This window comes from Amia ocellicauda, chromosome 14, assembly GCF_036373705.1.
Source record: "Amia ocellicauda isolate fAmiCal2 chromosome 14, fAmiCal2.hap1, whole genome shotgun sequence".
Taxonomy (NCBI): Eukaryota; Metazoa; Chordata; class Actinopteri; order Amiiformes; family Amiidae; genus Amia; species Amia ocellicauda.
In genome coordinates this window covers 20,505,196-20,529,034 of record NC_089863.1, presented here as the reverse complement: position 1 = coordinate 20,529,034, position 23,839 = coordinate 20,505,196, and the positions used below count along the sequence as shown (strand labels likewise).

At 39.1% G+C, this 23,839-nt stretch overlaps 2 protein-coding genes across 3 annotated transcripts; both read right to left on the bottom strand.

The window, feature by feature from the left end:
- Positions 1-664: 664 nt before the first annotated feature.
- Positions 665-3,973, bottom strand: LOC136767805 (E3 ubiquitin-protein ligase TRIM39-like). Of its 2 annotated transcripts, none has more exons than XM_066721816.1 (6): positions 3,395-3,973; positions 2,924-3,019; positions 2,540-2,773; positions 2,309-2,456; positions 1,810-1,836; positions 665-1,434 (listed from the first exon to the last, which is right to left on the bottom strand). In XM_066721816.1, the coding sequence occupies exons 1-6, from the start codon at positions 3,968-3,970 to the stop codon at positions 893-895; spliced, it is 1,623 nt and encodes a 540-aa protein (XP_066577913.1). In that variant the 5' UTR covers positions 3,971-3,973; the 3' UTR covers positions 665-892. The 2 variants fall into 2 exon arrangements, with proteins under 2 accessions (XP_066577913.1, XP_066577912.1); XM_066721815.1 differs by having other exon boundaries at positions 2,531-2,773; positions 3,395-3,970.
- A 6,913-nt stretch (positions 3,974-10,886) lies between these two features.
- Positions 10,887-22,205, bottom strand: LOC136767950 (E3 ubiquitin-protein ligase TRIM39-like). Its single transcript, XM_066722041.1, has 6 exons — positions 21,566-22,205; positions 17,493-17,588; positions 17,109-17,342; positions 16,878-17,025; positions 12,122-12,148; positions 10,887-11,735 (listed from the first exon to the last, which is right to left on the bottom strand). The coding sequence occupies exons 1-6, from the start codon at positions 22,169-22,171 to the stop codon at positions 11,194-11,196; spliced, it is 1,653 nt and encodes a 550-aa protein (XP_066578138.1). The 5' UTR covers positions 22,172-22,205; the 3' UTR covers positions 10,887-11,193.
- Positions 22,206-23,839: the final 1,634 nt, after the last annotated feature.

Below are 23,839 nucleotides of genomic sequence, written 5' to 3'. Positions count from 1 at the left end.
ATACATACTTTAAATGTTTTAATTTACTAGTAGGAACAGATAATCTGTCATCAAAAGAGTTAAAAAAAAAAACACCCCAAAATCACAGATTCCCTTAACAATTTATTTAAAATATTGAATTTATAAAATCAATGCTGTGAAGATAATAATAATAATAATAATAATAATAATAATAATAATAATAATAATAATAATAATAATAATAATAATAATAAGGTTATTTGGAAGCTGGTTTACAGAATAGCAGGTGTATTTTGATGCCTGAGTTAACTCAATGGAATGCTTTTAGATTGCTATATTTATTACTATAAATGTATCAGTGTTTCTTTTAACACATTAAAGTATTAAATTACCATTTAAGAGGCTGCAGGGATATCTAGGGCATAGCAGTTTAATTACAACAGAAACACACACAAAATCCCAATTAGGAAAAATAGAAATAATATTTGGCCATGTAGCATAACATATTTTTTCACATTTCACATGGAAATGTTTCATACTTACAGTATTTTGTTGACTTTGAATAGTTACCTTTGAAAAGGTATAATCAGGAATCATCCTAAGAATTATAAACTGTATCAACATATCACCAATCTTTAGAATGAAGCCCTAAATATTAAACAATAGGGTACAAATATCCACTAAATATCTGTAATTTTTTCCCTGCTGCACAATGTTTTAATGGTTTCCCAAAATCCTGTGTTTTGTGCACAGTGTACTGGAAACCAATTTAACCATTTCGAGAAATGTGCACTTTTATTATTTTGTATACTCAATGGCCCAAATGGGCTCCAGACTCTTATATTACAAAAAGTATGCAGCTTTGACATTCAACATCTTAGTGTGATGGCAGTGCCCTTGGAATCATCATTTATTTGATGTTGAGTCTGATTTATGAAGATGAAACTGACACAGGAGAGATGATCAGTGGAGCTGTGGTTTTACTTGCATGATGGAGACCAGGGCTCAAGGCAAGATGGAGTTTCTCAGTGAAGGTGTCAGTGAAAGTGTAGATAAGAGACTTGGCTTCAACATTGTAAAAGGAAACCCGCCCCCCCTCATAATCCACAAACACCCCCACCTTCCGAGGTTTAAGGCTCATGGAAAGAACAGCAGCAGGAGACGATGATGCCAGGTACGCATTCCCTCTTCTTACGGCCCAGTAACCATTTTGAGAGTTTAGAAAATGTGTCCCCTTCCTATTCATGGATTCTTTCACAATTCCTACAATCCAGCCATTCTTCTCCCCCACCTCCACCTCCATGTAATGTCTCCCTGAACTGAATCCCTCCTTTCCCAGGACAATAACTAAATAATCAAATCTCTCTGGATTGTCAGGGAGAGCCTGTCGTTTGTCTCCCAGTCTCACTTCTTTCCCATTCTCAGACAGGATAAGTTTGGGATGAGCTGTTTTGGGATCCAGAGTCACATCCACTGTGAATCAGAGAGGAGAGAAACTTGAAGGAAAGGGCAGAGTCTCCCTTTATCACTAAAAAAGTTATATTAATCACATGGCTGATTGATGTGCTATTTACCCAGCTAATCAAATAATGTGGCAATAAAGTGAAAACTGAACAGTACGACAACTCAGATTAACTCCAATGGATGTTGTCAGAACAGTGTAAAAATCACATGGTAAAGTTAGACATATACAACTACATTGAGGAGAATAAATATTCACAAATAACAACATATATTTAAAAGGAAGAGCAAGGCCCCTGTGGTCATAGCAGTAGAAAGAAGACAACAACATTTTTTTCATGTAAACATATGAGACTAGAAGAACAGAGCAGAACAGACATCACACACCTGCATATTGCTGGATCCTCTTCAGCTCTGGAAAGAAATACATTGTGGTGAAAGAACCATTATTCCTGTATGAACATTTCATAATGTATAACCACATTGCTATTCAGAATCAAAGCACTGGTTTTAGTTCTTTCATTATTAATTGAGAATTTGATTATTCTTTAATATTTGTCTTAAATATACATTTTCCTGGCACTCTAGGGAGTAGAAGTACTATTAAATATACATCATCCTAATAGTGGTTTATGATACAATGTGGTAAACATTTAATTTCCTGCCAGCCCAGTCGATAAGTGGTATAAAAAACGTTACAATACAATTTGATTATTTTACAAACAAGCAATAGAAGATGTATATAAGGACAGCTGAATCACATTCAAACATAGCACATCCATGAAAGCATTTTATCCCATCAGACCCTAGCGTTCTGTTTCTGAAAATGGTGGTTGAAGAAATAAATGTGATGACTGAAGGTCAATTCCTGAAAGAAGATACTTACCAATTCCATAGAGTTTTTGAATTTCTTCTCTGAGTCTCTCCTCCAGCTGAGAGACAGCTCTCCTGACAGCCCCCACACAGACGTCAGAGGTCACAGTGACATCAGACCAGTCCTTGGTGTGTGGAGGGGGGCGCAGGTCTGGGAGACTCTGCAGCAGGAGAGAGGAGACACTCATCATCATGGAGGGGTCAATAAATGTCACTGTGAATAAAGTGATATCACCATGCTGACTTGTAGGAAGTGGATGTGGTCCTCAGTGTGTGAGAGCTGCTCCAGCTCTGTGTGTGTCTTCACCAGCTCAGAGATTTCCTGTTCCAGCTCTTCAATGAGCCCTTCAGCCCGCCTCTCCGCCGCTTTCTGCTTCTCCTCAATCAGCTCCAGCAGCTCGGCCTGGCTTCTCTGAATGGAGCGCACCAGAGCCCTGAAGACCTGCTCACTGTCCTCAGCCTCTCTCTGGACACCAAGCTGAGGAGACCAGAAGCAATAAAATGGTAAGCTCAATGAAATGACATGTGACATCACTGGGAGAGAGAAAACATCTTAAAATCACCAGCTATCACACCAATCTTCCTGTATGGGAACAATGCCTACTTAGCAGAATTTGACAGGACTCACTCTGCTGAGCTCCACCGCCTGTTTGATCTCCTGCACCTTCTTCAGTCTGGCCTGGATCTTCTGTTGCACTTCTGCCTCAGTCTTCCCCAGCTGAGCCTGTGGACAGACAGGGGGACACAGAGACTCCAGTTACTGCTGATGGCAAATTGACACTGGGCTCCAGACTAATAGCACACTATTTAACAAAGGAGAAATGTTGTATCCAGCAGATTCCTATTTTAGCCTTTACACAAATGTAACTGAATGCCATTATGTCCTCTAATTCTGACCTTAAATATTGACACTGGGTTAGAATATATGTATAATATATATTATGATATAGGATAGGCTATGACAACATGGTATCTGCTTTCAAAGAAGCATTCACACAATTATATATTCATTATTAATTTGAGTATAAACATCAAATGTAGTTAAACTAATAACTAAATATTTCAGTTAATTTGCTGTAGAGATCATTCTGGAGCTCACCTTCTTCTCTGTCCATTCCCTCTCTGCGGGGACAATGCTGTGGGTCCTGTGGTCTGTCTCAGTGCACAACACACAGACACAAGTCCTGTCACTTCTACAGAACAGATCCAGGGGTCTGTCGTGCTTCTTGCACAGCCTGTCTTCAAGGTTGCTCACAGGCTCAATCAGCTTGTGTGTCTTCAGTGTCCCCACTCTCTGATGGGGCTCCAGGTGAGTCTGACAGTAAGAGGCCATACAGACCAGGCAGGATTTCACAGCCCTGAGCTTCCTCTCAGTGCAGATATCACAGTGCACTTCTCCAGGCAGAGCAGAGCGCTCTTCTGGGAACATGAGCCTCCTCCTCTTGAACTGCTCCGTGATTTCTGCAAAGCCTCTGTTAATACCGAGTTCAGGTTTTCTTTTAAACTCTTTGACACACACTGGGCATTTGTACATGTCTTTGTGATCCCAGTACCCTCTGATACATGCCAGGCAGAAGTTGTGCCCACAGGGAGTGGAGACAGGGTTGGTAAATATATCCAGACATATAGCACACTCAAAATGCTCTTCAGACATGATATTACTGGGAGGAGCCATTCCTGAGGACAAAAAAGCAATAAAAGAGATCATTAAAGGAGAAGATACTCAACATCTATGTAGAGAACACCTAACAAAGAACAAATAGACAGATTGTAGGAGACAGAGTATAAGATACCTTCATACCCTTTTACATGGGCTCACCACAGCCTATTATTATTATTATTATTATTATTATTATTATTATTATTATTATTATTATTATTAATAATAATAATTTATTTATTTCTTGGCAGACGCCCTTATCCAGGGCGACTTACAAAACATAAGCGCAATACAAAGTGCAAAAATACAGTTAAGTGCAAGGCATAAAACAATACAAATTCAGATTTACATAATACAAAGCAATTCAAAGCATAATACATTTTTACAAATTCTAATTTACACAAGTGAATACAATAAATGAGGTCTTACATCCTGGATAGTAAAAGCAAAGTGCGTACAAGATGTTGGGTCACAGTCAAGGTCTACGAGAAAGGGAGTGCCTACCTGAGCTGGGGAATTCATAGGCCAGCCTAGACTGGCTCTGATGACTTGAATTACTGTTACTGTTACAGTAAAGAGGTGAGCCCAGGGCTGAGTAACACTTAATAAACATGCTGTCATATTTATTATACTGATCTTCCCAAATGTGCCCACAAATGTAACACAGCATACTAGAAATGCATCATATAATTTTCTCTGATCTGTTGTTTTATTTCTAACACAGTTTGCAAGAAGCTTGTAGTAAAATTGTAATTTTATCATATGACAAAGAAAGCCTATAATATGTTCCTATCAACAATACACTGCACCTGAAGCCTTTTACAGATATATTATTCCTATTGTCTGCATTGAAAAACGCAGAGGTTGTTTTCTGTTTTTTTTTCATAATATTCATCTCCTTTCCAATCACTTTTTCTTAAACTTCAGAGGACTGATCCAATTTCTCCAGTTTGGACTACTTTAAAATTCTAGTTGATAAACAATATGGATTTGCTTAAGAACCACAATGTGTTTTATATCTATCGTTTCAGAACAACCTCTGTTAAATTATTTTTTTAAGTATAATGTACTTATCAAACAGCATTTAAGTGGACAGTTTGCAATAAAGTCAAAAAATAAAGAAGCTGAATTTATTTTTATGATTATTATTATTGCTTTCACACCCCACACAGTAATAGTGAACAGATTTGACACTTGACTGAAAATGTTCGTCAAAGCCTTAGGTATTGAAATATGCATTGTTTTTCAATAAACTACAGTTAGGTCCATAAATATTTGGACAGTGACAAAATTCTCATCATTTTGGCTCTCTACGCCACCACAATGGATTTGAAAGGAAACAGTCAAGATGTCCTTTAAATGTAGAATTTCATCTTTCATTTGAGGGTAGTTACATCCAAATTATGTTAATAGTGTAGGAATTACACTCATGTTTAGATTTTTAGGGGCTCAAAAGTATTTGGACAAACTAACATAATCATGAATTAAATTGTGAGTTTCAATAATTGGTTGCAAATCCTTTGCAGTCAATGGCTGCCTGAAGTCTGGAGCCCATAGACATCACAGATGCTGGGTTTCTTCCCTGGTGATGCTCTGCCAGGCCTGCACTGCAGCTGTCTTTAGTTCCTGCTTGTTCTTGGGGCGTTTTGCCTTCAGTTTTGCCTTAGAAATCAAAACAAACCAATCAGAGAGATATAAATAACATTGGTTGTGGCCAAATCAACTATTTGGTACATTCTTAAAAAGAAAGAACGCACTGGTGAGCTCAGGAACACCAAAAGGCCTGGAAGACCACGGAAAAGGGCAGGCAGTTAGTTATGTTGCAATATGGCATTACAGTTAAGGTGCAATACATCCCTATAGCAATAGTGGGGTGACATATTGTACATGTATACTCTTTCCAACAGTACATTATGAAAACCCTGGTCTAAGAAGTAGTTAAATAATTGTACAGCAGCATCTAGTTAATAAAAACAACAACAAACTCCCTTTCCCCTGTGGTTTAATTGTATCGCAATGTAATGAGTTTTGTTAGACTAGTGCGTCTTTGCAATGTTTTAACTTCAATGACAAGGTCCACGTTAAGATTTCCATATCTGTCCTGGCCCCGCATCTGTCTGCAGAATGGGTTGATGAGCAGATTCTGCGCAGAACATGTGATCTGTATATCATCACACACCTGGGGTTTTGACGCTGAGAATTATTTGTGCATCAGTAGATCTGTGCTTGACTGAAGAGTTTGCCCATGCAGTGTGAATGGTAAGTGGACTGAGACTCCATCACAGCTGAATTGGACCAGAAACAGATCTGGGTCTTCTTTCAAGGCTAGGGACAGTGTGAATGCAAGGAGAACTGGGCTCTTTTTCTCTTTGTCCACTTTTTGGTCCAGTTAAAGTGAAGTGAGTTTGGAGGACTATATGTGAAAATAGCTAACGTGTGTTGGAACAAATTCTATTGAAGTAAGGTGAATTAAATCTCTTACCACAACTATGGGCACATGCAAAGCATTTTAAGGTTTAATCTCGACGGGACATCCCCTAACTGCAGTTTTATTATTCTTTGATAAACAGGATGTGCACAAGATTGCGACACTTCATAGAAAATCCCACAAAATACCCAACAGTTGGGGCAGGAGGTTTTGAAAAGGTGTTACCACAGACTTGTTGAATTGACAGGATAGGCGATAATAAGATGTAAAAGTGTTGGGGACAATCATTGTTATATATAATTTCAAAATAGTCATTAATTTTAGAATTTGTGGGGATTGTAATAAACACTTTTAAAGGATGAAATTTGGCTATGTATCTTGTATGAAATAGTCATAATAATGATATGTCTCGTTTAAATATAGCTATACTGTAATCATTAATTTGTTACAATTTATCAGCTCATGTGTAAAGACGTAAATTAGCGAGAGATATGATTACATATTAATTTTTATTTGAATGTTTGCATTCATTTAATATTTTAAATGGTTGACTTACGAACATATTTAACAGACAGAGAAAGTGAAGTATTGTACCCGTCCCACCTGTCTTGGCACAGATGCAGTGTTTGCTCCTGAAACATGGTAACAGCTGACAGCAGACAAATGCAGTTTTAAGCTGTGCTCTTGTCTGAGCCATGGTTTCTTCTTCTTCTTCTTCTTCTTCTTCTTCTTCTTCTTCTTCTTCTTCTTCTTCTTCTTCTTCTTCTTCTTCTTCTTCTTTATTTATTAGCAGATGCCCTTATCCATACTCTTCTGTTACTCACAGCAGAGAACTGACCATTTGCGACATTCATCATTAGATTCATATTCTTATGTACGGTGCAAGGAAATAGGTGTTCAGTAGTGGTGAAGCCCTGTCACTTTTTCAATTGCTTCAGTTTATGCTAGTTTTTAATAATAGCCTACTCACTAAAGATCAAATCCTCTAACTACAATACAATCAACTGTACTGAATTATACCAATTAATCTTGACGACTAGAGGAAGTAATATGTACTTGTAATAGTGTACTGCACTATAGCATTACATGGTAACTGAGTATATATTTAGTTAACTTTAGTCATATATCAAACAAAGCCATTCTTATGAGAGGCCGTTTAGGAAATAATTCAAACTTTTGAATTTCATACGAAATTGAATACACAGGTTCAATTTCACATTAAAATGTTCAAACACACATATGAAATGCTCGCACACACACATTTTAAAAACCTCTCATTCATCCATATGAAATGCTCACACAAACGCGTATGAAATGCAGACAGAGGTAGGACTTGTATTTTGTATTAACTGTATATCTTTTCCTATGCACTTGTGTAATTTTGAACTTGTAATTGTATTGTTTTGATCTGTAATCTTATACTGTATTATTTAACTTTTGTATTGCTCTTATATTGTGTAAGTCGCCATGGATAAGGGCGTCTGCTAATAAATAAATATGTCTTTCACTCTCCCGTTTTAACTTTAGTTGAAAGGGGGATTGCTACATGCACAAAAACCTTGATCAAGATTGTATATAAGGTGTACTGAGTAGAGGCATCTTTGAGAAATCACTTTAGATGCATCTCCTACTTTAGATCCCATCTCATCTTGCTTCTACCAAAACACGGATGGTCTTGTTTCGATCAGTAGAGTGTCTGGTTCGAGAAAATATCAGATTTGCCAATATTTTCTGAGATTTGTTATTCCTACTCAGACCACAGTAGTTTTTTCTTCTCATCAGAGATAGCTTTACACCATTAGAAAGCTGAAATGCTGAGAGGTGTCCTTCACAATTACAGTTCCCATCTTACCTGGTGTGTAACTGTGCCCAGGAGAGAAGGTGTTGGAAATGTGGCACTGATATGCATTTAAGAGCACAGTGCCCTAGGATACAGGGGAACGGGAGAGGGCAGGGGTGGTAGGTTACACCCTTCCTGTTCAAGTGATTTAAACTAACCTGACCAAGAGATATATTTTAATATTCCAGGGATGGGGCTGTATTTACAAGGTTGTATGGGTGAGGAGGTAGTATATTTTTTGGTTGATACAGGGGCTCAGGTTTCTCTGCTTTGTGGAGCATTTTGGTTACAGTTAAATAAAGGTGAATCTCCCCCTTTAGAGACGTATAGAGGAAGGGTATGTACCGCAAATAAATCCCAAATTGGACTATCTGGGAGTATGGGAAACTTCATGTCATGTCAATTTGAGAGTTTGAAATTAAATTACAAGTTTCTTGTAGCAGATACCTAAAGTGTACATACAAATAATTATATTGTTAATTGTACTTCTTTTTGTAAGGTAGATATGTAAAGATCCGTCTTTTTGATTTCTTAAGCATCGTGGAGTGAAGTTTAAATTTCCCACATATTCTGTATAGAAATCATTACTATTAATACACACATATCACACAAAAACTTTAGGAAAGAACAAAGGATACATTATATAATGTATGTAATAACTGATGTAAATAAAACTGAAATCTAGTACAAAATAGTATGCATGAATCCTGTTAGGGGGTAGCCTAATTGAAGTGTAAGAAGAAATGTGGTAAGTTAGATCAGTGCTACACACATTGAGGAAACAGTCATTATAAAGAGCATGGATAAGTACAGGTAAAAGTACATATTAGGGAGTAGGTAAGTGTAAATTAACAATGTACCTTAATGTTTAAATGGCCTACTTCTATATCTACTACAAAATTAAGTGGATTGAAATAAATGACTCCAAATTATTTGTCACGTATGTACATGAGCCGAATAAGATATTTGTCCATGTTATTTAAAGTAATGTTTATAATGTCTTAATAATCTAAATTAAATAACAAACTACTGTGGCTTGGCTAAGGGTGTTGAAAATAGTAAAATAGTTTGTTTGGAAAGATGTGTGATGGAAGGGTTATTTACAGAGGTGAAATGAAATAAGGATCAGCTACAACTAAACTGCTAAAAGAGTCAGCCTAATTTATTAGTGTAGTATTTTCTCTGAATACATGTAGCACATTTCACATTTATATATTTATTACCTGGATATAACTTCTAATAGAGGAGAAAATTGGGGGAGTTTAGTGATGATTCTCAACAGTCAGCCATTACTGACAAAAGTATCTTCTGGTACAGCTTTGAAACTGATATGACTAACAGTTTAATAGTGTAACAGTTTACAGTGATGTGAAACCCCACCGAGGTTTCAACCAAGCCATCAATTGGTGTATGAATATAAATTATAAAATTGAAAGTACTAATTTGTTAAAATTAATTATGTATCACTCTAGTATCAGGGTTCCCACACCTTCTTAAACATCAAATTCAAGGACTTCTCAAGGACTTTCCAGGCTCAATTCCCTCAAATTCAATACGGCAGTTTGAGACATAAATCAAGGGTAATTTCTGTTACAACACTGAGAATTTTTATAATGAGAACTAGCAGGCTTTACAGAAGCTCACAGACAATTAAAAAGAGCGAGAGGCTTGAATGTGTAAGTAAAAAAAAATTCAAATAAACTTCTATTTCTATTCTTATACAAAATATATAAATTCAAGCACTTTCAAGGACCCATGTCTATTTATGTCTATTTTCAAAAACTCTCAAGGCCTGGATATTTCTTCTCTCAAATTCACAAAAGGATTTCAAGGACCCGTGGGAACCCTGTAGTACAGTCAAAAACCTAACCCTCCCATGGGAACTTTAAGTTGACTGACAAATTTGCTTAGCTATGTGTTCTTAAGTATTTAGTGAGTGTGTGTGAGTAAACACCAAAACATCTTGTACCATAAATCCTCTGAGCAGAGATAAATAGTATTTCAGTTTTAATTAGTAGGAACATTTTAACTATTAACTACTATTAAGATATGTTTCTTGTATTGTTTTTACCTATAAGCAATCTATAATTGCTTTGCTAGATTATTTCATTATAAGTGCAAAAATATGTGTGAAACAGAGGACCCGTTGATTATTTTAAACCAGTTCCAGTTTTTCTAGGAGATTCTGCTTATTATGTATTTATTTCTTCATGGCACTTAAGGAAAACCAAGGTATGGGTAAGAGAAACCTAGCATGAACATTCATTAATGTAGCTAGGAGTGTCAAAGAAAAAAGGTAGGTAACAAAACTTTAAAGAAAATCACCCTTTTTGTGATTTGCTTTTCAATTTGTTCTGAAGAGTATGAAATAACTGGTACAGCCTGAAATTGATATTTTTGAAAGAATACAAAAGCCTTTCAAATCTGAATGGTGCTTCTGTGTGATTTAGTTTACCAGCAGTAAAGCCCAACCAAACTATCAGAGCTGTATAGAGAGGGAGTGCAGTTCCGCTTTGTAACTTGGCTGTCAAAATTAATATCCTATAATTTCTAAAATCCCACAAATCTTTTTTTTACAGAATACATGTACAATTACATTTTACAGTATTTTATTTATTTTGAATAGTTAATTAACAAAATGTATTAAAAACAGTTTAATCGGGTATCATCATGAAAAGTATAAACTTTATCAACTGATCATCAATCTTTACAATGAGGCTTGAGTGCTGGAAAATGTTTTAATGGTTTCCCTAAATCCTGTGTTTTTTTTTGCACAGTTAAAGAAAAAGTGCAAATGTCATGACAAACTGAAGTTAACCAATTAGAGAAATGTTCACCTTTATTATTTTGGATATTTGATGCCCCAAATCAGCTCCAGACTCATATTACAAAAATGTAGCTTTGACATTCAACATCTTAGTGTGATGGCAGTGCCCTTGGAATCATCATTTATTTGATGTTGAGTCTGATTTATGAAGATGAAACTGACACAGGAGAGATGATCAGTGGAGCTGTGGTTTCACTTGCATGATGGAGACCAGGGCTCAAGGCAAGATGGAGTTTCTCAGTGAAGGTGTCAGTGAAAGTGTAGATAAGAGACTTGGCTTCAACATTGTAAAAGGAAACCCGCCCCCCCTCATAATCCATAAACACCCCCACCTTCCGAGGTTTAAGGCTCATGGAAAGAACAGCAGCAGGAGACGATGATGCCAGGTACTCATTCCCTCTTCTTACGGCCCAGTAACCATTTTGAGAGTTTAGAAAATGTGTCCCCTTCCTATTCATGGATTCTTTCACAATTCCTACAATCCAGCCAGTCTTCTCCCCCACCTCCACCTCCATGTAGTGTCTCCCTGAACTGAAACCCTGCTTTCCCAGGACACAGAGAAACAGATCAAATCTCTCTGGATTGTCAGGGAGAGCCTGTCGTTTGTCTCCCAGTCTCACTTCTTTCCCATTCTCAGACAGGATAAGATTGGGATGAGCTGTTTTGGGGTCCAGAGTCACATCCACTGTGAATCAGAGAAGAGAGAAACTTGAAGGAAAGGGCAGAGTCTCCCTATACCTCTAAAAAGATATGTTAATCACATGGTTGATTGATGTGCTATTTACCCAGCTAAACAAATAATGTGGAAATAATGTGAAAACTTAACAGTACGACAACTCAAATTAACTCCAATGGATGTTGTCAGAACAGTGTAAAAATCACATGGTAAAGTTACACAAAAAAAACTAAATTGAGGAGAATAAATATTCACAAATAACAAAATATATTTAAAAGGAAGAGCAAGGACCATAGCATAGGTCATAGGGTCATAGCAGTAGAAAGAAGACAACAATAATTTTTTCATGTAAACATATGAGACTAGAAGAACAGAGCAGAACAGAAATCACACACCTGCATATTGCTGGATCCTCTTCAGCTCTGGAAAGAAATACATTGTGGTGAAAGAACCATTATTCCTGTATGAACATTTAATAATGTGTAACAGCATTGATATTCAGCCAACCAGAACAACCTGGGAGTGGAAAACCCTAGGAGTAGAAATCCAGGAGGATTGGAAGACACCAAAGTGGAAACCCAGAAAGGAATCGGGACCAGAATCACAATTACATAAAACCTAGTTGTATATGGGATCTAAGTTGTAGGAATGGGTATCATAGTGTTATACTTTTATATTACTATTTTATATGTTTTGTGCCTTGAGTCAAAACTCTCTCTCTCTCTTAATGTTATGCACAGTGCTTTTCTCTATCCTATCTTTTCAATTGCATGTTGTCCATTTACCTTTTTAGTAAACATAGATCTTTTTTTAAACAAAACAGCCTCAAGGTGAATTCATGCAGATCAACCTCACCGCTAATCTGAGCTTATATTAGTTAAGTATTCTGGTAACTTGCGTACCAACCCGGTCTCGTTTTCAGATGACTTGAACGCTTTGGGTTATGTGTATGGGGGCCACTAGATAGCAGGACTTTATTCAGCAAATTTTATTTCCTCTAATATTGATACAAGGTAAAGAATTTACACTCTAGTTTAAAGTCCTTCAAGTATCGAAAGTACTTACTAATAAAAACAATAATTTCAACAATAAATTAAAAGCAATTTGTCCATTGCTTTATCTTAGCATCAGTATCCTTTCACTCATCCTTGACTGATGATTATTCATTTATATTTGTCCTAAATATATGTTTTACTGGCACTTTAAGTACTATTAAATATACATCATTTTAGTCAAAGGTGCATTTGTCAATTTTGTGGCCAAAATCAAAGCTCAATTTAGGGCCCTCTCCTCCTGGCATTACCAATTTAAACACACCACATATAAAATAAAAAATAAAAATAATAATGAGTGAACGTGACCTACATTTTAGATAGACGTGCAGACAGGGTTTGTGGTCTATGAATTCAAATGAGTATATATCCTCTATCTGACAGAGGAGAGTTTAATGAGAGGTATTACATGTTAAGATATTTTAATTCATCACAAAGTTATAAATGTTTAAATTCCAACTACTTGGAATATACAAAACTTAGAAAATCGCTGTTTACATTTACAGTACATTATAATTACTAAACTTAGCAACATACACTTATATTCATCCAATTTACAGTACATTTGGCACAAATATTGTTTCAATTTTCCCAGCGACAATTGGTCCCAGAGAAAATTGGTCTATCCTCCATCATACATTCTACACTTGAGTGTTCTACTCTGATACCATATAACTCCAGGAAATGATATACAGTACTGTGCAAAAGTTGTAGGCAGGTGTGAAAAAATGCTGTAAAGTTAAAATGCTTTCAAAAATAATATATTTTTGGATAGCCTTTGGATAACATCCAAATATGCTGATCTCCAGCAAGTTAGATGGCAGCCACAGCAGGGCCTATGGGGATCTCAGCAACCCAACAGGCCGTGGCCAAGGCAAGGGAGGTTTCAACCTAGGCCACAACATTCCAGTGGCTCGCAGCCTGCTCCCAGGACTCCAGAAAAATGGCAGCAGGTGCTCTGGACGGATGAGTCAAAATGTGAAATATTTTGCTGTAGCAGAAGGCAGTTTGTTCGCTGAAGGGCTGGAGAGCAGTACACAAATGAGTGTCTACAGGCAACAGGTTCCTTGCATGTTTGGGGCTGCATTTCTTCAAATGGAGTTGAGGATTTGTTCAGAATGAATGGTCTCCTCAAAGCTGAGTACAGGCAGATACTTATTCATCATGCAATACCATGAGGGAAGCATCTGATTATCCCCAAATGTATTCTGCCATATGTGGTTAATTCTCCAAGATGTTTGGGCCAACCTACCTACCAAGTTCCTTCACAAACTGTGTGCAAGTTTGAAGGCAAAGGGTGGTCTCAAAGAACTCAATTTCTGTAATAATTGGACGCAGACACCAATTCCAAAGATATAAATTGTCAAATGTATTCAAAAACAAAGACTAAATGTAGCACTACACTAATTATACAAAAGGGAAAAACTAATTAAAATTCAACTCTAGATCAACAAATCAAAGACAAATCACTTCCGTGACCAAATCAAAGACCATGGGATCGCATATGATAACACAAATCTTTAAACAAAAAAGGTTCTCATTAGTATCGTTAGTCAGACATTAAATAACTACGCAGGTTAGTATTTATGTCAGGTAACTTCTCGTTATATATATATCAGTCTCATTTACGTTTAGGTGCCGAGAAAGATCCTATCATTACTTGTTACCACAATTTCCCTTAACTGATTATTATTCAATGATTAAGGATAGGCAGGGCCACCTATAATCTGGTGTCTATTAACTTGTGTCAATTTCAGACTAAACAGGAGTGAGAAGATACTTCTCGGCGTTGACAGATTTTATTTCTAAAATTATCAACAAAACAGTTTAATGCAACACACATTTATATTTAAGAAAACTAAATGATATTACACATTCTAGAGTTATGAATCACAGATTAACATTTCTAATTGATTTCTCAAATGTCATGAATCATGAACGCCAAACTGTTAAACTTATCTGAACTTCTTCGCAGAGAGGCCTCTCTGCCTTCGGGCTCAGATAACAGCACACGGCACGAGGTCCGTGTGGTTTGGAACAAAGGCAGTCCGGTTCGGCTTTGTCCAAGAACTTCCACTCAGTCGATGCACCTGGAAGTTGGGGTTTCGCGAATGTAGAGTCTTTTCCAAACAGATTTTCCACTGGTTTGAAGGCTCCAAGGTTGTGCACAAAATCTTCTTGGCAAGCAGGGTTTCCACCGTAGTTACTTGAAGACAAAGTCTTTGAGGAAAGCAGGGCCCTGTTTGTTCCAAGGGTCAAGTTTCTTAAGACTCAAATAGCTATTTAAATGACTGACACTTTCGTATACAGTCAGCTTAGTCAATTGTCCAGCTGTAAAACTCCACTGATCAGGTGGGCACAGGCGGGCAGCGCAGTCTGTAAAGTTCTTTATTTAATAAAGTCCTTTAATGGTTGTTTGGTTTCTGGTTCCGGTTCGGGCAACAGAGCTACAGGTTGAGCTGTGGCAGCGAGTTTCTGGTTCAGGTTAGAGAGAGAGAGAGAGAGAGAGAGAGACCGTGCGCTGTTCTTTATGGTTCTTGAGTTTTTGAGATTGGATTTCGGTTTCAGCCCCCAGTGTCCTATTGGAGGGGGGCTTGATTTATGACTGATGTCAATCCATGCCATCTTTTGGAAATGCTGGTTGGCCCGGGTTCGTAGCTCTATGTCGGGATTTCGGCTCTCGTCCACTTCAAAGAGTTTCTTTATTACCTACAGGCCCCCTTCCCCAGACATCTCACAGCAGGATTCCAAACTATTCAGCCCATTCTCGGTGCCATCCTCCCCAAAACTGTCACTTTGATGTAAACCAGTTCCAAGCTGATGAGTTAAGGAAATCTGATAACTTTGGGGGGGAGAGGTCTTCTTTAGATCAGTGCTTCAGCTCAGAGCTAAAATGCTCTTATCAAAATACACCCAACATAACGCTACAACTGTATATATATGTAAAAAAATAATAATCATCTATACATTGGGACCAATTATTGTGGGGACGAATTGACGTGCTCCTATTCTCCACATATCCCTTCAGTGGGATACAACAACTGTACCAATTTGTGTGTTGATAGGACAAACAGAACCCACTCTCTACGAGGGCCTTTGTGAGAGGTGTCTAGGTGCTGTCCAAACACATACCCAAGTGGCCAACAAAAGTGTACATTAAATAATACAAAGAAAAAGAATAATAATACTTACAAATCCATGCAATTAGTACAGACACACAATGATACTATAATACATTTTTATGCATTCCTCTAGTGCAGAGATGCTATATGCTAACTGCCAAATCTGCATATTGTTTGAAAGGTGAGTTTCTTGGCTACATGCCTGTGTCAATCTCACAGACACACCAGCCAGGGTTTTTCGTGTCACATGTAACCATATTATCCGGTGGGGAATGGCGCAGGCAGATTTAGGGGGGTGGACTCATACAGACGGTCACAGATCCCTCAAATTAGATCGGATATCTTTGCAAACAGGCTTGTTTTGTTCAGAACACCCTAATGGTCAATTGAGTATATAACATGTGATGTTCTATCAAACACAGAGAAGTTCAGATTCAATGCTATACAAACGTTTTGTATTAGTATACTGTAAAGAGACTATTTACTTCCGGACATTTTGAACTCTGAACTGGAGTTCTTCTACCAAAAAGCAGACGGTCTTGTTTTGATCAGTAGACCAAGTAACCCCGCCTCCCCCCACTCACCCCATTTCGGAATGTGCACATCAGAGAATGCATGACACCACTAGAAACCCAAACACTTTGCGAACAACACGATGGTGAAGATTACACTTGATATTGATATTGATATTGATTTTGGTGCCCTTCTAATGGTGCCAGCCCTATCTGTCACAATGTGGTAAACATTTATTTACCTGCCAGTCCAGTTGATCTGTTGTTATAAAAAACACAATCTAATTATTTCTCAAATAAGCAACAGAAATGTATATAAGGACAGCTGAATCACATACAAACATAGCAGAACCATGAAATCATTTTATCCCATCAGACCCTTGCGTTCTGTTTCTGAAACAACCTTGGTTGAAGAAATAAGACCCTGTAATGACTGAAGGTGAATTAATGAAAGAAGATACTTACCAATTCCATAGAATTTTTGCATTTCTTCTCTGAGTCTCTCCTCCAGCTGAGAGACAGCTCTCCTGACAGCCCCCACACAGACGTCAGAGGTCACAGTGACATCAGACCAGTCCTTGGTGTGTGGAGGGGGGCGCAGGTCTGAGAGACTCTGCAGCAGGAGAGAGGAGATACTCGTCATCATGTGGGGGTCAATAAATGTCACTGTGAATAAAGTGATATCACCGTGCTGACCTGTAGGAAGTGGATGTGGTCCTCAGTGTGTGAGAGCTGCTCCAGCTCTGTGTGTGTCTTCACCAGCTCAGAGGTTTCCTGCTCCAGCTCTTCAATGAGCCCTTCAGCCCGCCTCTCCGCCGCTTTCTGCTTCTCCTCAATCAGCTCCAGCAGCTCGGCCTGGCTTCTCTGAATGGAGCGCACCAGAGCCCTGAAGACCTGCTCACTGTCCTCAGCCTCTCTCTGGACACCAAGCTGAGGAGACCAGAAGCAATAAAATGGTAAGCTCAATGAAATGACCTGTGATATCACTGGGAAAGAGAAAACATCTTAAAATCACCAACTATCACACCAATCTTCCTGTATGGGAACAATGCCTACTTAGTAGAATTTGACAGGACTCACTCTGCTGAGCTCCACCGCCTGTCTGATCTCTTCCACCTTCTTCAGTCTGGCCTGGATCTTCTGTTGCACTTCTGCCTCAGTCTTCCCCAGCTGAGCCTGTGGACAGACAGGGGGACACAGAGACTCCAGTTACTGCTGATGGCTCACTGACACTAGCAGTGGCCGTCAGTGGCTTTATGAACTGGTGGGGCACAAAAAGACCTAACACATGTAACATATTTGCACACCATTCGTTACAGTCCCACAAAAATATATAAGAAGTTTAAAAGGTAATAGAGCCCTGTATTTCAGCCAGAGCCCGACGGGCCCCTACTTATTTACACCCCTAGGGCTGGGCTTCGGGTCAATTTTCACGACATAGTTCACACGCGGGCATCGGGCCTGTTTTAGGCTCCTCCTCCTTTTTATATTTTAGACATTAATTAATTAAAAGAAACTATGAGAAGTTGATGATGTTAAAACAAACATAGAAAGACGCACACACACGCACACAGGTTTCCCACATACAACACGAGACCATGCTACCGCCACTGTCCACACTGGCTGGCACGGTGTTAGTGTCCCCAGCAGCGGCAGCAGCAGCAGAGTAAAGGACTGGATTGAAACCTCCACTGTGGATGCTTTGCTTTTTCTCCACGATGCTCTGTAAGAGACTGTTCTTCTGGCTGTTGCATTAAGACTAGGAGGCTGTCTTGTTTTTCGTTTGATTGGACTTCATTTTCATTAGTGTAACTGTTGGAAACTATTGGAAATAAGAATGGCCATGTTCTGTGGTGATGCCTTGATTTTTGAGGTCAGGTAAGATAACCTGCCTGTTTTATTTTATTATATGCGAGCAGCAGAGCAGCCTGCCTCAGCTTGTCAAAAATGCCTTTTTACTGTGGTGGTGATAATAAACATTTAAACTAACATTGTGTGATATGCTTGAAGTGTTTTAAATCTATAGATTTTATTGTAGGCAAGTCAAGTGTTGATTTGAGAGTCTAAATTGATCAAACGTGATCAACTAACTGTCGGCCGCTGGCCGCTTGGTCGTCACTTTAAACAAAAACTTTAATTTAACAAACATAAAATGCTCCAAACATTTTTCTAAATTAACTTAATAAAGAAATGAAAAGAAATATAACTTCTTTGCCATTAAAAACAAAACTGAACAATTTTAATGGCTGCAACAGTAGTATAGGCTGTGTAATGGGAAAAAAAAACATAAAAAAACACGGGCTCCAGTCGGACTCGGGCCAAGATTGTGATCAGTTGTTGGACAAGGGCCGGGCTGGGGCCTGAGCGTCTCGTGTGAATTAAGTGAAATGAGTGAATTAAACAATTCATTTTTGAGCACCAATAATCATGAGAAAGCATATTAAAACAATAAATGATAATAAATTGTGATTTTCCGGAATGTTTTTTTTTAAGAAATAAAAATAATGTTACATTATCTTAAAAAAAATAAAAAACACACAACAAATTCTAAATTATGTGTTGGGGCGCCTTGTATAGGCTATACACTCACCTAAAGGATTATTAGGAACACCATACTAATACTGTGTTTGACCCCCTTTTCGACCTTTGTGACATGGTGCATTATCCTGCTGGAAGTAGCCATCAGAGGATGGGTACATGGTGGTCATAAAGGGATGGACATGGTCAGAAACAATGCTCAGGTAGGCCGTGGCATTTAAACGATGCCCAATTGGCACTAAGGGGCCTAAAGTGTGCCAAGAAAACATCCCCCACACCATTACACCACCACCACCAGCCTGCACAGTGGTAACAAGGCATGATGGATCCATGTTCTCATTCTGTTTACGCCAAATTCTGACTCTACCATCTGAATGTCTCAACAGAAATGGAGACTCATCAGACCAGGTAACATTTTTCCAGTCTTCAACTGTCCAATTTTGGTGAGCTTGTGCAAATTGTAGCCTCTTTTTCCTATTTGTAGTGGAGATGAGTGGTACCCGGTGGGGTCTTCTGCTGTTGTAGCCCATCCGCCTCAAGGTTGTACGTGTTGTGGCTTCACAAATGCTTTGCTGCATACCTCGGTTGTAACGAGTGGTTATTTCAGTCAAAGTTGCTCTTCTATCAGCTTGAATCAGTCGGCCCATTCTCCTCTGACCTCTAGCATCAACAAGGCATTTTCGCCCACAGGACTGCCGCATACTGGATGTTTTTCCCTTTTCACACCATTCTTTGTAAACCCTAGAAATGGTTGTGCGTGAAAATCCCAGTAACTGAGCAGATTGTGAAATACTCAGACCGGCCCGTCTGGCACCAACAACCATGCCACGCTCAAAATTGCTTAAATCACCTTTCTTTCCCATTCAGACATTCAGTTTGGAGTTCAGGAGATTGTCTTGACCAGGACCACACCCCTAAATGCATTGAAGCAACTGCCATGTGATTGGTTGGTTAGATAATTGCATTAATGAGAAATTGAACAGGTGTTCCTAATAATCCTTTAGGTGAGTGTATGTGTAATGACCAAATTGAATTGTAATCTCTGTGTGATTTGCCAGAAGGCGAGCAGGGATAAAATGCTGTGGAGACAAGTGACTTCAAAGATGCTGCATTGAATGACAACTGTAAGACTGCCTCTTGTCTGTGCACTGTCCTCCCTCTTACCCCTGCTGATTTAAAGCTGTATAGGTTACAATGTTTTAGTTTATTTCCTTCTTCTGATGAACCTAATTTCTTTATATTAACTTTTTGAATTGCATTATATTATGTAAATTGAAATTTGCAATATGTTATGCGGAGGGTGGGGTGTTTAGTAATGTATTGAATGGTGGTAATAGATTGTTTAAATTACTTTGGTTAATTCCAGAAGGAGTTTGGTTGTGATCAGCTGTTTTTAATTGTATATGTCTTTTATCAATTTTAATATAAAGATCAATTCCTTTTTCTTATTCTGGTGGTTGCCTCTGTTAGCCTTCTACTGGTCACTTACCTCCCAGACCATACTGGGTCACAAAAGGTGGGGGCAGCATTCACACTACCCCGCTACCTTCGTTGGTAGTGGTTTTAGTTACGAACCCTAAACAAAAGACTGGGCAACCCGCTTAATTGGGAGTTGTGCAACAACCCAGTTCTCCTCTGAATCATTCAGATGTTCATTGGCAAACATCAGACGGGCCAGTACATGTGCTTTCTTTAGCAGGGGGACCTTGCGGGCGCTGCAGGATTTCAGTCCTTAACGGCGTAGTGTGTTACCAATTGTTTTCTTGGTGACTATGGTCCCAGCTGCCTTAAGATCATTAACAAGATCCTCCCGTGTAGTTCTGGGCTGATTCCTCATCGTTCTCATGATCATTGAAACTCCACGAGGTGAGATCTTGCATGGAGCACCAGAACGAGGGAGACTGACAGTTATTTTGTGTTTCTTCCATTTGCAAATAATCGCACCAACTGTTGTCACCTTCTCAACAAGCTGCTTGGCGATGGTCTTGTAGCCCATTCCAGCCTTGTGTAGGTCTACAATCTTGTCCCTGACATCCTTGGACAGCTCTTTGGTCTTGGCCATGGTGGAGAGTTTGGAATCTGATTGATTGATTGCTTCTGTGGACAGGTGTCTTTTATACAGGTACGAGCTGAGATTAGGAGCATTCCCTTTAAGAGAGTGCTCCTAATCTCAGCTCGTTACCTGTATAAAAGACACCTGGGAGCCAGAAATCTTGCTGATTGATAGGGGATCAAATACTTATTTCCCTCATTTTCACGCAAATCAATTTATAACTTTTTTGAAATGCGTTTTTCTGGATTTTTTGTTGTTATTCTGTCTCTCACTGTTAAAATACACCAACCATTAAAATTATAGACTGATCATTTCTTTGTCAGTGGGCAAACGTACAAAATCAGCAGGGGATCAAATACTTTTTTTCCCTCACTGTATATATATGTGTGTATATATACAAGATATTATGACAGGATAGTCTATGACATCAGGGTATTTGCCTTGAAAGAAGCATTTGCACAAATATCTGTTCATTATTAATTTGAGTATAAACATCAAATGTAGTTAAACTAATAACTAAATATTTCAGTTAATTTGCTGTAGAGATCATTCTGGAGCTCACCTTCTTCTCTGTCCATTCCCTCTCTGCGGGGACAATGCTGTGGGTCCTGTGGTCTGTCTCAGTGCACAACACACAGACACAAGTCCTGTCACTTCTACAGAACAGATCCAGGGGTCTGTCGTGCTTCTTGCACAGCCTGTCTTCAAGGTTGCTCACAGGCTCAATCAGCTTGTGTGTCTTCAGTGTCCCCACTCTCTGATGGGGCTCCAGGTGAGTCTGACAGTAAGAGGCCAGACAGACCAGGCAGGATTTCACAGCCCTGAGCTTCCTCTCAGTGCAGATATCACAGTGCACTTCTCCAGGCAGAGCAGAGCGCTCTTCTGGGAACATGAGCCTCCTCCTCTTGAACTGCTCCGTGATTTCTGCAAAGCCTCTGTTAATGCCGAGATCAGGTTTTCTTTTAAACTGTTTGATACACACTGGGCATTTGTACATGTCTTTGTGATCCCAGTACCCTCTGATACATGTCAGGCAGAAGTTGTGCCCACAGGGAGTGGAGACAGGGTTGGTAAATATATCCAGACATATAGCACACTCAAAATGCTCTTCAGACAGCATACTAGGAGAAGCCATTCCTGATGATAGAGAAGCAATGAAAGAGATCATTAAAGGAGAAGATCTAAAAACACACCTAACAAAGAACCAATCGACAGATTGTAGGAGAGGGGTGTCACTAGACTTCAGGTTTTAGGGGGGGGGGGGGCGACCCCCTAGAAACTATTTTTGGGGGGGGTGAGAGAAAACACAAGGGGAGCCTGACAGTGTTTGTTGGACTGTTTCACAGCGTCGTTACTTCATAATCATATGAAAAGCCCCCCTAAATAGGGTCTAGCAACGCCCCTGAGACAGAGTATACATGGGCTTTTACATGGGCTCACCACAGCCTACCTGTAATGGGGAATTCCTAGGCCAGCCTAGACTGGCTCTGATCACTTGAGCTACTGTTACAGTAAAGAGGTGATCCCAAGGTTGCGTGACACCAATAAACCTGCTGTCATGTTTATTATACCGATCTAACTGCCCAAATGTGCCCACAAATGTAGCACAGCATACTAGAAATTTTGTCTTTTGCCTTTTGTCTCTTTATAGATGTAATGCCAGGGATCACAGGGAGAGACAGACCCAAGTGCAGAGCGCAAGGGAGAGTCAGAATAGGCGAGAAGTCTAGAGCCGGGAAACAAGGGAAAGGCAGAGTTTGTTGTAAAGAAACAAGTGGGCAGACAGGCAATTAGGCAAACAGGCTGGTCGGGAGAATCCAAGGATCAGCAGTTGGGGAAGAAAGCACGGGTCAGGAACACTAACACTAACACTAACAGAGTCAAACACTGTGAAATAATGCTTAGAATTGTCACACGAAGGAGAACAAGACTTTGCGATGTAGCTGTGAACCTAAGGGATATAAATACACAGTTCAGAAGGGTAGGGAAATGGAAAACAGGTGTGAGAGATAATTAGGTGTAAATGATCAATGAACAGGAACAGACAAGGTGAATCAGAGCTGACAGCCAGGGAGAAGGGAGCCTAGAATTCTGGCGACTGTAACCTCTGGAGGCAATCTGGGGAAGTATGTTATGACAGTGTGACAGTACCCCCTTCCCCAGGCTTGGCCCCTGATGCCACAGGCAGTCGGCGACAAGGTCTTCCGCGTCGCCGAGGAGCCGGGTCTTTAGGATGGTCTCTGTGAAACTCAGCAATGAGGGAGGGATTGAGGATGTCAGCAGCAGGCACCCATGAGTGTTCCTCAGGCCCGTATCCCTCCCAATTCACCAGATATTGGAGGTGGCCTTTATGGCGACGGGACTGGAGCAGAGATCGGACTGCACAGGTGGGTCCATCTTTTTGTTCTAAGGGAGGAGGAGGAGTATACAGTATATGAACAGTAACAGACCAGGTGAATCAGACCTGACGGACAGAGAGAAGGGAGACCAGAATTCAGTAGACTGTGACCTCTGGAGTGGAGGTGATCAAAGTAAGTATTTATTGAGTAATTTTACTAATCAATAAAATTAATTTCCAGAGTTACAGACAATAGTGAACAGAGTATTTAAAGAAAAGTCAAATGTAAGATTAAGCAAATACAATTATCATGTGTGTGTGTCACTGTGTATATTATAAAGGCTTGGTTTATTTAGATCACTTAAGAGAAGCTGTGTGAAACCCTTATTAATCGCCTTATAATTGTTAATTCTACGGATACCGTTTAACTTCAGGAAATTATATATATAGATTAAATTAATAAATAAAATCTATACATAAGGAAAAAAGAACTGCTCA